This window comes from Montipora capricornis, chromosome 13 (assembly GCF_036669925.1).
Source record: "Montipora capricornis isolate CH-2021 chromosome 13, ASM3666992v2, whole genome shotgun sequence".
Classification (NCBI taxonomy): domain Eukaryota; kingdom Metazoa; phylum Cnidaria; class Anthozoa; order Scleractinia; family Acroporidae; genus Montipora; species Montipora capricornis.
In genome coordinates, this window is record NC_090895.1 from 5912934 (window position 1) to 5924261 (window position 11328).

The 11328-nt window shown below is 39.6% G+C and overlaps 1 protein-coding gene across 1 annotated transcript in view; it reads right to left on the reverse strand.

Moving 5' to 3' along the window:
* The window catches only part of LOC138029717 (uncharacterized), a 28679-nt gene extending 23731 nt beyond the window's left edge, over positions 1-4948 (reverse strand). The window contains 2 exon segments of the mRNA XM_068877472.1: positions 1721-2077; positions 4586-4948. Coding sequence (XP_068733573.1) covers positions 1721-2077; positions 4586-4637 — 409 coding nt within the window. The 5' untranslated portion in view covers positions 4638-4948.
* Between the last annotated feature and the right edge of the window lie 6380 nt (positions 4949-11328).

Here is an 11328-nt window from a genome sequence, read left to right on the forward strand (position 1 = left end):
CATGTGCGAATGGACCAGAAAAAAGCTGTCTTAGGTAGCGTTTACTCAGAAGCGCATCGGTTTTGATGCGGTTACACTTCTCTATTTCACGTCGCCGGTCAATTCCGTTATTAAAACCGGGTTGTTTTGAAAACGGTGTCAAAAGTGGAGCGTTTTGAAAACGGTACGGTTTCAGATATCACCGTGTAAACGACGAAACCGAATCGATTTGAATACGGTTCAGTGTTGTGGTGCCAAATTTGTCTTGCTAGCGAAGGACTTCAATTTATGGCTTGCTTCTTTTCTTTATTTCTCGTGTATTTCTTCCACCATAAAGAGGGAAATGCTTTCCAGATCCTCCATTTAACAAATTGATATCATTTTTTCATGTCTGTCTTGTTATTGATCATGAATTTCGTCATAACATTGCCAAAGTAGCTGTGAATCCGCGATAGCCGAGTGGATCCGCAGACTACTTTGACAATGTTATGACGAAATTCATTGTCAATAACAGGACAGACGCATGAAAAACTGATATCAATTTGTTTTTTACAATAACAAAAAGGAAGAGGGGTCAAAATTAAGGCAAAACACGAGAAGAACGCGAGACAAAAATGCGAGAAACTTCAATCTGAAATTATAAATTTATGTGTCTGTGCGCTTATTGACGATATAAATTAGCCAATGAGCGCGCTAGAATTTTGCAGTCATTGTAAAATTCTACCCTAAGGGGATCCATTGATGTCTGCTGAACCGATTTCCAAGCACCGTTCTCAGTCGTTTCATATTCATTAATAACTACATGTAGTAAAAGGAATTCTAGTTCACTATCCGTTCATCTGAATTGTGTCGCTTCCAACAACAAAATGGCGTTGGGCACGTTCCCAGATCTCATTCATCAGTGATGGACGCCTGAGGACGAGATTAACGCTCCGAAATGGTAACATAGGCTCCGTGTAAAAAGTTCGAAACCACATCTTTTCAACTCGGTTTCAAAGTCACGAAACCGTGTCGAATCGAAAACGTGTTCGGGTGAAAGTAGCATCAAGTGATATCTCGAATCGGAAGTCATCTTCAAAATCGAGAAATCTGCCCTTTGCCTGGTCACTGAAACGAGCACGTACTCCGCTGACTCTTGAAATGAACATCATTGGTTTTTTTTTTTTTTTCAACCCATTCTCTACCTTGAATTAACGATTATCGTTAATTTAGAAGACTGAAAGCTTGATATGGATTATGGGAAATAACCCAAGTGTATGGAGAGTCTATGGACTTGGGACTCGAACCTAGGAATGTTCATTATTAACCCGTCACATAACCACTTGACCACCACACCGCTAGCTGTTCACGGACAATATTTTAAAGCTTTGACCTAAATTATTAATCTAGCCTAGGCCTAATTACTCCACAGCATTGAGATTCTATGGGAGACTTAAAGAAATGTCTTTCTTTTTTTGAGAGTGCGGTGTCTTGTTCTTCATTGGTGAAGAGGAAAGAAGCGGTTCCTATAGAGTAGAAACTCCGGGTTGAAATCCAATCCACGGATATGATTTTTTATTCCCTTATTTTCTCATACCACAAGTCCTAGGAATCTGTGTCATAATTAACGACAATAGTAAATTCAAAGCATATTACAAATTAACGATAATCGTTAATTTAGAGAAGAGATCATGTTGTTTTTGTCCGTGTAAAGACTAGCCTGCACCAACCCGTACGATCCAACTTCATCGCGAGATCTCACCTGTGATATCCACGAGAATGTCACTCTTCGGCGCCGCAAAAGAGCTGAAAAAAGTACAGCGAAAACGAGTCAAGTCTAATTCGGTGACATTCTTCACTTTAATTGTGATATCATTCCCAGGAATGACATCAAAAGAGTCTCGCTTGTCGATCTCTTGGGTAGCGGCGCCCAAGTACTGCTTTACGACAATAATCTGCCATTGGTCGCTGTAGAGGAACAACTCACGTTCCACAAGAATGAAGGAAAAGCGATTTGCTTTCGTTTTCTCTTCTCGCGTTAGTGAAACATTCCATTCCAAAGTAACGGGTGATCCAAGCTTCACGTTTTGTGGCGAATTAATGCTCCATGATAAACAATCTGTCAAAGAATCGAATATTCCAAAACACAAATTTAGACAGGCAAGAAATTCATGGCGCTGTGATGGGTTTTTCAATGGCTGAATTTATACGAACGAGACGGGGCGTTCATGGGGACGTATACAAAACATGGACCCTAGGTCCATGGACCACCCCTGTGGACTCGGTCCATGGAACCCTTCATGGACCCGGTCCATGGACTACCCCGTGGACCACCCCCCCCCCCCCCCACTCATTTTGTAAATACAATACGTTTTACAAGCATTCGGATCGTACTAGCGTGTCTGAGAAGAGTGGCCTACCAAGAACATTGAATCTCAAACTTACCAATTGAGTTTTTCATTTACTCATACGAAATAAAATATACTTTAATGGACTGCTGACTATGTGCACAAAAAAGAAAAGACTTGTTTGGAGTATGGAGCGACTAATTTTCTTCTCGCGCTCTCTGTGGCAGTTCCGCCACAATTACTGGCTCGTTATCCTAAGCTAAGCCAGAGAGCCTGATAAACCGGGCTACGATGAATTCTGTGCTGTTACGTGACATTTCAAAGATAGGTTATCTAGTAACAACTATGTAGCCAGATATCAATCGCGTTCCCTGAGACCGCTTTTCTTTTGGTCAGCACCAAGAACACGGACTCTGGCCACTTCCAAGCCAGGAAGTCCGCAAATCACGGACTTCCGGGTCGTCTACGCACGCTCAGAAATTTGAAACAACAGTGGTTGTGAACGGTTACAAAGAGTACCTTCCGGCTACGACTGCGCATAGACCACTTTCATAAATGGCGACCATATTTACATTCCTTTGTGTTTACCGTAAAGTTCTGATAGTAACGACTCCCCGAAAATAGCACCCCTCCCCCCCCCCCCCCCGAAATTAACGTCAATTTTTTGTGACCGCTAGTAAATCACCAAAGTAGCGACACGTCCCCCGAAAGTAGCGAGACCAAGTTTTTTTAATTGGTGTACGTATAGCATTAATTTGTCAATCAATAGTCAAAATTTTAATTTACAATAGTATGCTCGTGCAGTGTCACAAATTGTTCACGATAATGCACTTAAATTTACAACAAGGGCAAGCTTTATGCCACCATTCGTCCTTGACATCAGTTTACTGATGTGGCGATGTAAGAGCCACCTTAAACCGATATAATTTCGTATTAACAACAGGAACGTTTCTTCAAATTGAAATTGAAAACTCTACATAGTTTTCTATGTAGTCTTTTGCTGTATTTGTCATTGTTATCTTCTTTTTATGAAACGCGTCTATACATATGGAATGCAAATAAAATGTTGTTCTTTTTTAAATTTTATTTTGTTCATTTTTTATTTCGGAAAAAACGCTCGCGCCAGCTCTATTTGTAAGCGATTTTTGTTCCCCGAAAGTAACGAACCCCCCGAAAGTAGCGACCCCCAAAGGCTGCTAATTTCAAAAGTAACGAGGGTCGCTACTATCGGAACTCTACGGTATGTTAATTACACCTACTGCCCTCATTTTGAAACAAATATTCTTTTGAAATTTGCTCGTCGTAGCGACGCTATAACGGTTTATTAGCACTAAATTATTTGGCCACCATTATGAAAGAGGTCTATAAAGTGGCCAAAGTCCGTGTTCTTGGTGCTGACAAAGCGGACTCTGAGGACGAGATTGGCCAGATATATATGAATCACAGCGAAAATGTTTTTTTACAACAAAATTTTAAAAATTTCGTGCTATATTGTCTGCATTCTTTTCTGCCAAGATATTAGTTATGGCAATAGCTACATCACACTTCAGATTATTCTCGCGGTTGGTCCAGTTTACCTACCTTTAAAGTTCTCTGATTTGTTTTGTTTTCTCGACCCGATGAATGTCACAAATGGATATTTTTTTGATTAACGCAAATTGGGGTAACTAAACATGGTCAGTTATGCAAATAATTCTTGCGTAAACAAAAATTAGTTTGACAATTCGTTTGAAGAAATATTCGAAATAATGGTGCGACAGAAAACGATGAAATCGAATGAATAAAATGCTAAATGCTAATTCGTGGCCAGACCAGCAAATTATTAACTTGACTTAACCAAATAACTTAATTAAAATTACGGGAAAGCTCAAGAGATTTCGAAAACAATTGTCTGTGTGTGTGAAGATGTTTATTTAAAGACGCATTAGTTCGCAATTCACTGAACTTAAGACATAGTGAAAAACTTTACGTTGCATCTATTTTCAACCACAAGTGTGTCTAAATCAAGACTAGATAATTGAGAAACTATTTGTAATGTCAAATGCACGACAAACAAAAATAATAGTAATCATTCATTAACAGTCGCTTTGCAGTACATTCGGTTAATACAACAATGGAAACCCGAAGCAAAGTCTTCTGCTTCTCAGACAAATCCTTGGCAGTAATACCTTCATTTGACATTTAAAGACTCACACCTGCGAGCTCAGTACTTAACTCACGGTATTTCTGAATTCCACTGACATAAGAGAGCTATGTTGTGTACTAGTGTAGTCGCTTACCTGAGAACTTCAAAGCGAGGAGGAGAAGTAAAAGCCTAAGTAAATTGTCCATAACACTGAGTTCGGGGTTGAAGATGTAAACCGAATTTTTAGCGACTCACGTCTTAGATGAATCTTAACATGAGCAATACGAGTTCTGAGTACTTGACGACCGAAATTAATAATTATTCCGGAAATTTCGAGTCACGCTTCCCACACAAGAACAATAGCATAACGTCAAGCTTTCTGTTTTGGTTATTTCGAGCAAGTTACGCAATTTTGACGACATTCATTATTTATCAAGAGCCTCCCGTAGGTAAGGGGGAATTCTGATCCCTAGGAGACTTCGAGAACTCGTGTAAACGGACCTGCTACTGTAGCTCTGCCGGCCGGAAACTGAGAAATGTCACAAAATAGCGAAGTTGTCTTTGTGGCGTCAAACGACATCTTGAAGTTTAAAGGGAGTAATAGAATAAATAGGAGTAACCTGTTTGTTATTGTCTTGTTGCGTTTTTTTTTTGTACTGAACCATTCCGCGGTGGGTGGAAATTGAGCGTTCGTGTGCTTTTTTGACCCAATGCCCACATTTGCCAGATTAGATTTCTAAATTTACTTCAAGGTCAAAGTTGAGGTTAAATCAAGACGAGAGGAAAATGTCACGTTTGGGTCGTGTTGTCACCTATTTCATCCAACAGACCAACCACTTAAAACGACAAATTAGAACACACTATGGAAAGAGGAAAAAAAGTATCACAACTTGCCTGCTGTAGTACCTTACTTTACAATACAAGGGAGGGGCAAGCACACCGCTAAGAGTTTTTGCACTTTGTCATTGTGCACATCGGAAGAAGTTAACTTCCTTGTTTGAACTAATTGAGTTTATTTATGAGTCAGCGATGGCGTAAACGCTTGTTTGCATCGCAGACATATTAGGATATTACGTTGTTACAAAACGGAAAGAAGGAAATGAACCATACATTTGGCGTTGTTACAAAAGAAAGAAACACATGGACCATGAATTTGGCCCATACAGCATTCATTAGCTCTTTTCATTCCCTAATAAGGAAAATATTTTTACTGAATGGTGGTAATTTACATACTTTTTTTTCCAACATCATTCATTTTTTGAAGTTCGAGGCGAAGGCGCAACTTTACTTGTATAAAGCGTTTTCACATGACGTCACGGCAGCTATGTTGACGTTCCAAAACAATGAAATGGCGGCCATGATAGTGTACCTGATCATCTAGGAATTGAACTCAATTCAGTGATCCAATATGGCTGCTGGTCACGTGAGTAAAAACGCTCCATAGCTTGAATAATCATGCTTGATATCTTGTTTCATAATATAGTTAGTTTAAATTGTAAACTAGGGACCTAAGGGAATGAAGGGGTAGTTTCTAAAGAAACTGTGGTGCTGCGTCGGTTGGGAAGTAGTATACAAAAATTTGGTTTTATCAACGGAGTTGATAATGTAAATTGGCCACCGTACAGAGATTCTGAAAGCTGACGTTTCGAGCGTTAGCCCTTCGTCAGAGCTAATCGAGGGATTATGGGTTACGTGTAGTTTTTATAATAGAGTAGGAGCTACGCTATTGGTGGTAACATGGTAACGTGAAAAATAGGAATATATTAGTTAAATGAAAAGCGTTCGTTAATACCGTGAGGATTAAGGGTGCCGATTTGAAAGATGAATTTTTGTTCCAGATTCTTGCGGCTTTCCGTCGTACCTAGATTTTATAATAGAGTAGGAGCTACGCTATTGGTGGTAACATGGTAACGTGAAAAATAGGAATATATTAGTTAAATGAAAAGCGTTCGTTAATACCGTGAGGATTAAGGGTGCCGATTTGAAAGATGAATTTTTGTTCCAGATTCTTGCGGCTTTCCGTCGTTCCTAGATGTAGGGAAAGGCCGCAGATAGCCATGTGTTGGAGTGGTTAGGCAGATTAAAATGGCGAGCGACTGGCTTAGATGCATCCTTGTCATTCTTCTCAACATCACAAAGGTGTCAAAGCGGGCCATCATTGCGCCCAACAATTTGATCGACAGTCATCACTACAAACGTCACAAAAAGATAAGAATGACAGAATTCCATTCACCCTTACTTTCCATCCTCATAATCACGCAGTCAAAAGCATCATTCTAAGTAATTTTAAATTACTCCAAAATGATCCCGAGACTGGTAGAATCTTTTCGTAACCTCCACTTATTTCATTCAAACGCGACAAAAACGTAGGCAACTTTTTAGTTAGAAGCGCGCTCAAAACTAACGAGCAACCCGGCACTTTCAAATGCGCGCGCTCACGATGCAAAACTTGTCTTTTCATTGTTAACACTAGAAGGATATCGGGACCTAAGCGATCTGTTAAGATCACCGATCGTTTCACATGTACCTCCACAAATGTCATTTATTGCATAACCTGTACGTTATGCAATAAATTATACATTGGTGAGACAGGTAGACGACTAGGTGACCGATTCCGCGAACACCTTCGCGATGTTGAGAAGAATGACAAGGATGCATCTAAGTCAGGCGCTCGCCATTTTAATCTGCCTAACCACTCCAAAAAACACATGGCTATCTGCGGCCTTTCCCTACATCTAGGTACGATGGAAAGCCGCAAGAATCTGGAACAAAAATTCATCTTTCAAATCGGCACCCTTAATCCTCACGGTATTAACGAACGCTTTTCATTTAACTAATATATTCCTATTTTTCACGTTACCATGTTACCACCAATAGCGTAGCTCCTACTCTATTATAAAAACTACACGTAACCCATAATCCCTCGATTCGCTCTGACGAAGGGCTAACGCTCGAAACGTCAGCTTTCAGAATCTCTGTACGGTGGCCAATTTACATTATCAACTCCGTTGATAAAACCAAATTTTTGTATAGGGACCTAAGGGGTTCGCTAGAGATCACGGGGTTACACTGGATCCAAACCTCACTTTTGATACTCGTATTTTAAAAAAAAAATTCATCCTGTATGTCGAACCTCGGTCGGATCAGCCGCGTCAAGCATGCGTTTAATCGAGATCTGCTTTTAATAGTCATTAATGCTTTGGTGTCCAGTAATTAACAATTATTCGCCGTGATTATCGGTGAATATTATCGGTGAATATTCACCGAGACGAAGTCGAGGTGAATATTCACCGATAATCACTGAGCCTGAGGCGAATAATTGTTTTAGTATAAATACACAGGTGATTATTTCAAAAAAAGAGAAAAAAAAAACATTTCAACGCGAAATCATCTTCAATTAAAGTGGCCAAACGACTACTGGCAGCCATTTTGTCCGTCAAGGTGATTATCGGCTGATAATCCGAGATAGCGAACCAATGAGAGCGCGCGATTTTGTATAATCACCTGTGTGCTTATACTAAGCTGCTTTACTGCTCATCTGTATGGTCTAGCACCTCAGGAAAGAATATCGTTAAATTGCGATTGGTCCAAAACGTTGCCGCGCCTATCATGACAGATACAAGGAAATTCGATCACTTACGCCAGCTTTGAAAGAGTTGCGCTGGTTGCCTGTTAATTAAACAACGTATTGAGGTTTCCCAACGCACGACCTGGAATTCACGGCTTCTGAATATTCCTTTTTTAGTATATACCAAGAGAAAATGGGGGACAGAGAGGGAGGCTCAAGGCGTTGGCCGGGATATGTTATGTGTTATGTCCACGAAAGTTATTTTTCGACGAGCGGAAGTCTGTCTTCTAAGACGTCCGCATGCAGTCTTGCCTCGCTCTCAGGTTCTTAGTGAAAAGAGAAAATGATGGCGCACGTGGAAGGCTGATGAATATATATTTTCTTTCAAACGTCGGACCGAGGTTGGCCTGCATGCGGACGTCTCGGAAGACTTCCGCTAATCTAAAAATAACTTTCGTGGACATGACATATCCCAAGGGCTGGACCGGGAGCTTCCTTCTCTGTCCCCTCATTTTCTCTTGTATATACTCACTCAGTGATCTTGATGTTTCAAGCAATCTGATTGGTTCGCTATCTCGGAGTAATTGAGCATTATTTACTTCCTAAGATGCGTGATCCAAACAAAACAGAACGGCCGGCGTAAACTTGCTTTCTGAGTCCTAAATATTGAGAATACAAGATAATGCTATGCTATAGAATACAAAGAAGACCTCAAAATTTGGCCGGAAAGTTTTCAAAGGTAAGAGCATGAAGAGTTTATACTTTTTCCAACCAGTGTTAGACTTCGTTTTTCCAGATAATTATTTCTGAAAATTAAGGAGGCTCGAAAGGGTTTTTAGCTGCGCGCATGTAACCTACACACGCCATAACTAAGAAAAACACGCGTCAGCTGAATGAATCAAATTTCTATCAAAAAGCATGCAGCGCGCGCAACACACCGGAAGAGAAAATACGGCTTAAAATCGCGCGAACCGGAAATAAAGCCCTCGGAAAAAATTGTCTTCATCTCGAAATTTTGCTCGGTGACCCATCTTGATTTTTTGCATGCACGTATCATTCACGACGGCACTTTAACCAAAAAAATTCCAGGAAAGTTATCTGGTACAATTTTCTGTAAACTATAAAACGCCCTTTTTTGATGTATTCTACAAGATAACTTGTTGTCATATTCTCTAAGAAGTTAAAGAATTTAGTGAGATTTCCAAGAAATAAAAACGGTAGGTCACCGACTTAGTTTTTCAGATAATTTTCAAAAACTGAAATTTAGAGGGCCTTTTTGTGAACCTACCGTGTTGCCATGGTAGCCGATATGACATCATAAGGGCCTTAAAGTATTACCCAACAATAGAATTCAAAAAATATTTATAGTTTGCTTAGACTATTAGACTATGAAATATCCTTCTTTGGTATCTTTCATCGTTTCACAAACACTATAGCAACGAAATAATTTGTTTCCCTCAGAGTAATTCTATTTTATAGGGCTGGTAGCCCAGCAAAACGAATTTGTTATTGAAATCGAGAAAGTTCTACATGGCTCACAGGCAGCCCAAGCTCACGATGCGAGTAGTTATTATTTTTATAATCTTTATGCAAATGTTCAGCGAGTGAAACGAAAATGACTCCCCTCAATGTCGGGTTTTCTTTTCTATTGTCATCTCGCTTCTCAGCTCAATTCCAAAAAGCGATAACTCGCTTAAAAAGCTTCGGATTGAGCTGAGAAGCGAGATGACAAATAGAAGAGACAACAAGACATTGAGGTGAGTCATCATCACAGTATGTCTTATGATTCTAGAATTCTACCCGAAGGAGGCGTAACTGCGCCAAACAATGAAATGCGAAGCTCGGAGTTCGGATGTCAGAATTTTCTGCAAGAAAAAAGCGAACGATGTAACTTAAAATCTGTCTAAATTCACAGAACTTTCACATACCGGCACGAACGTTAATTATAGCAATTTAGGTTGTTCGTAGCGCAGTGCATTGTGGATAAACGTAGTGCACGTTTGTAAAAAGTGGTGAATTCGAGAAGTTTCGGCACGTTATTTTAGGGTGTTTAGGCGAAATCTTAGGTTAATCACGAGTTTAAAACTCGAAAATGGTAATGTGGAATTCCTTTTATTACTGATGAAATTATCGTTTTATCACAAACAAGATGATTGTGAGCAAAAATTAATAACTTTATCCAGGCTATTTGCCATAAACTTGAAAAACGTCAGGCCGACGTTTTTCAAGATTACCCAAATTGCAGTCCGTTTCAATCCTGTCCATTTGTGTCGATCTATGCTTCTCTTTCCCTTTGCTGTATTTCTTTTATGTTGTTCAACAGTTCTTAGAGGTTATTGCAATGTTTCATTGTACTTTTTGGGCATTTTGGGTGTCAAGAAATTACATCATTCATTTTGCGTGCCATAAAAGTCAAAGCTCAAAATTTTGCCAGTCGGGTGTCAAGTAAACACAGTTTTAAAATCTGATGAAAAAAAGGAAGTGATTTTCTTATTCACAGGGGCACTTTGGGTGTTGCTATTCCCTCCCATTGCTCGCCAGAGCTCAGCTCGCTCCGAAGCAGTAAGTATGTTGGATTTTGGTTGAGATTGTAAGTAAGTGAGCATGGTCAGTTAAATTTGCCGTGATTTTACGAATTATATATTGTTTTTTATTTGCTTCTTTTAATATTTTTTTCTTTCGAAGATACCAGCACCGTCACCAATCCAAAATCCGACTGAGAAATAAATTCTATCTACATGCATGTATGCAATTACGGCAGAATACACCGCATTCTCTGACTTGTATATCGAGTAAGGTTTGGCGGGTTTTGAATAAAACCCAGAATAAAATAAAATTTACTTTTTAAATTCAGCAGTTTGGAAAGCAACATTTCAAGTGAACTTTGTAGCGTTAAAAAATAGGTCAGTGTAAAATACCGACTGTAGACAAAGGTTAAAATGAAGACTAACGTTAAAATGACAGCTGCAACCCTAAAACTTATACTGCTAAATTTATGCCAAGAAGAATGTTATCCCTTGCGTAAAATGCTAGTCGCAGCCCTAAAACGCGCATGCTGCACCTATTCCGCACTGATATTTTCATTAATCCCTCTATGACCTGTAGCTTCTTTCGGTTATCAGAGCTACTACAATAGGTGCATTTTTTCTGTTGTATCATCTATTGTTTCGTTCTGCAATCACAGACTGCGTCTGGAAGGTACAGGGCCTCCCCAAAACGAGGATCAGGATACCGTGAACTATCTTTTATTTAACGGCTCTCCTTATTGGTTTAGAAAACAATAGGCACAAGACAACATAAAACAGAAAGAATCGAGCCTAATTCTTCTC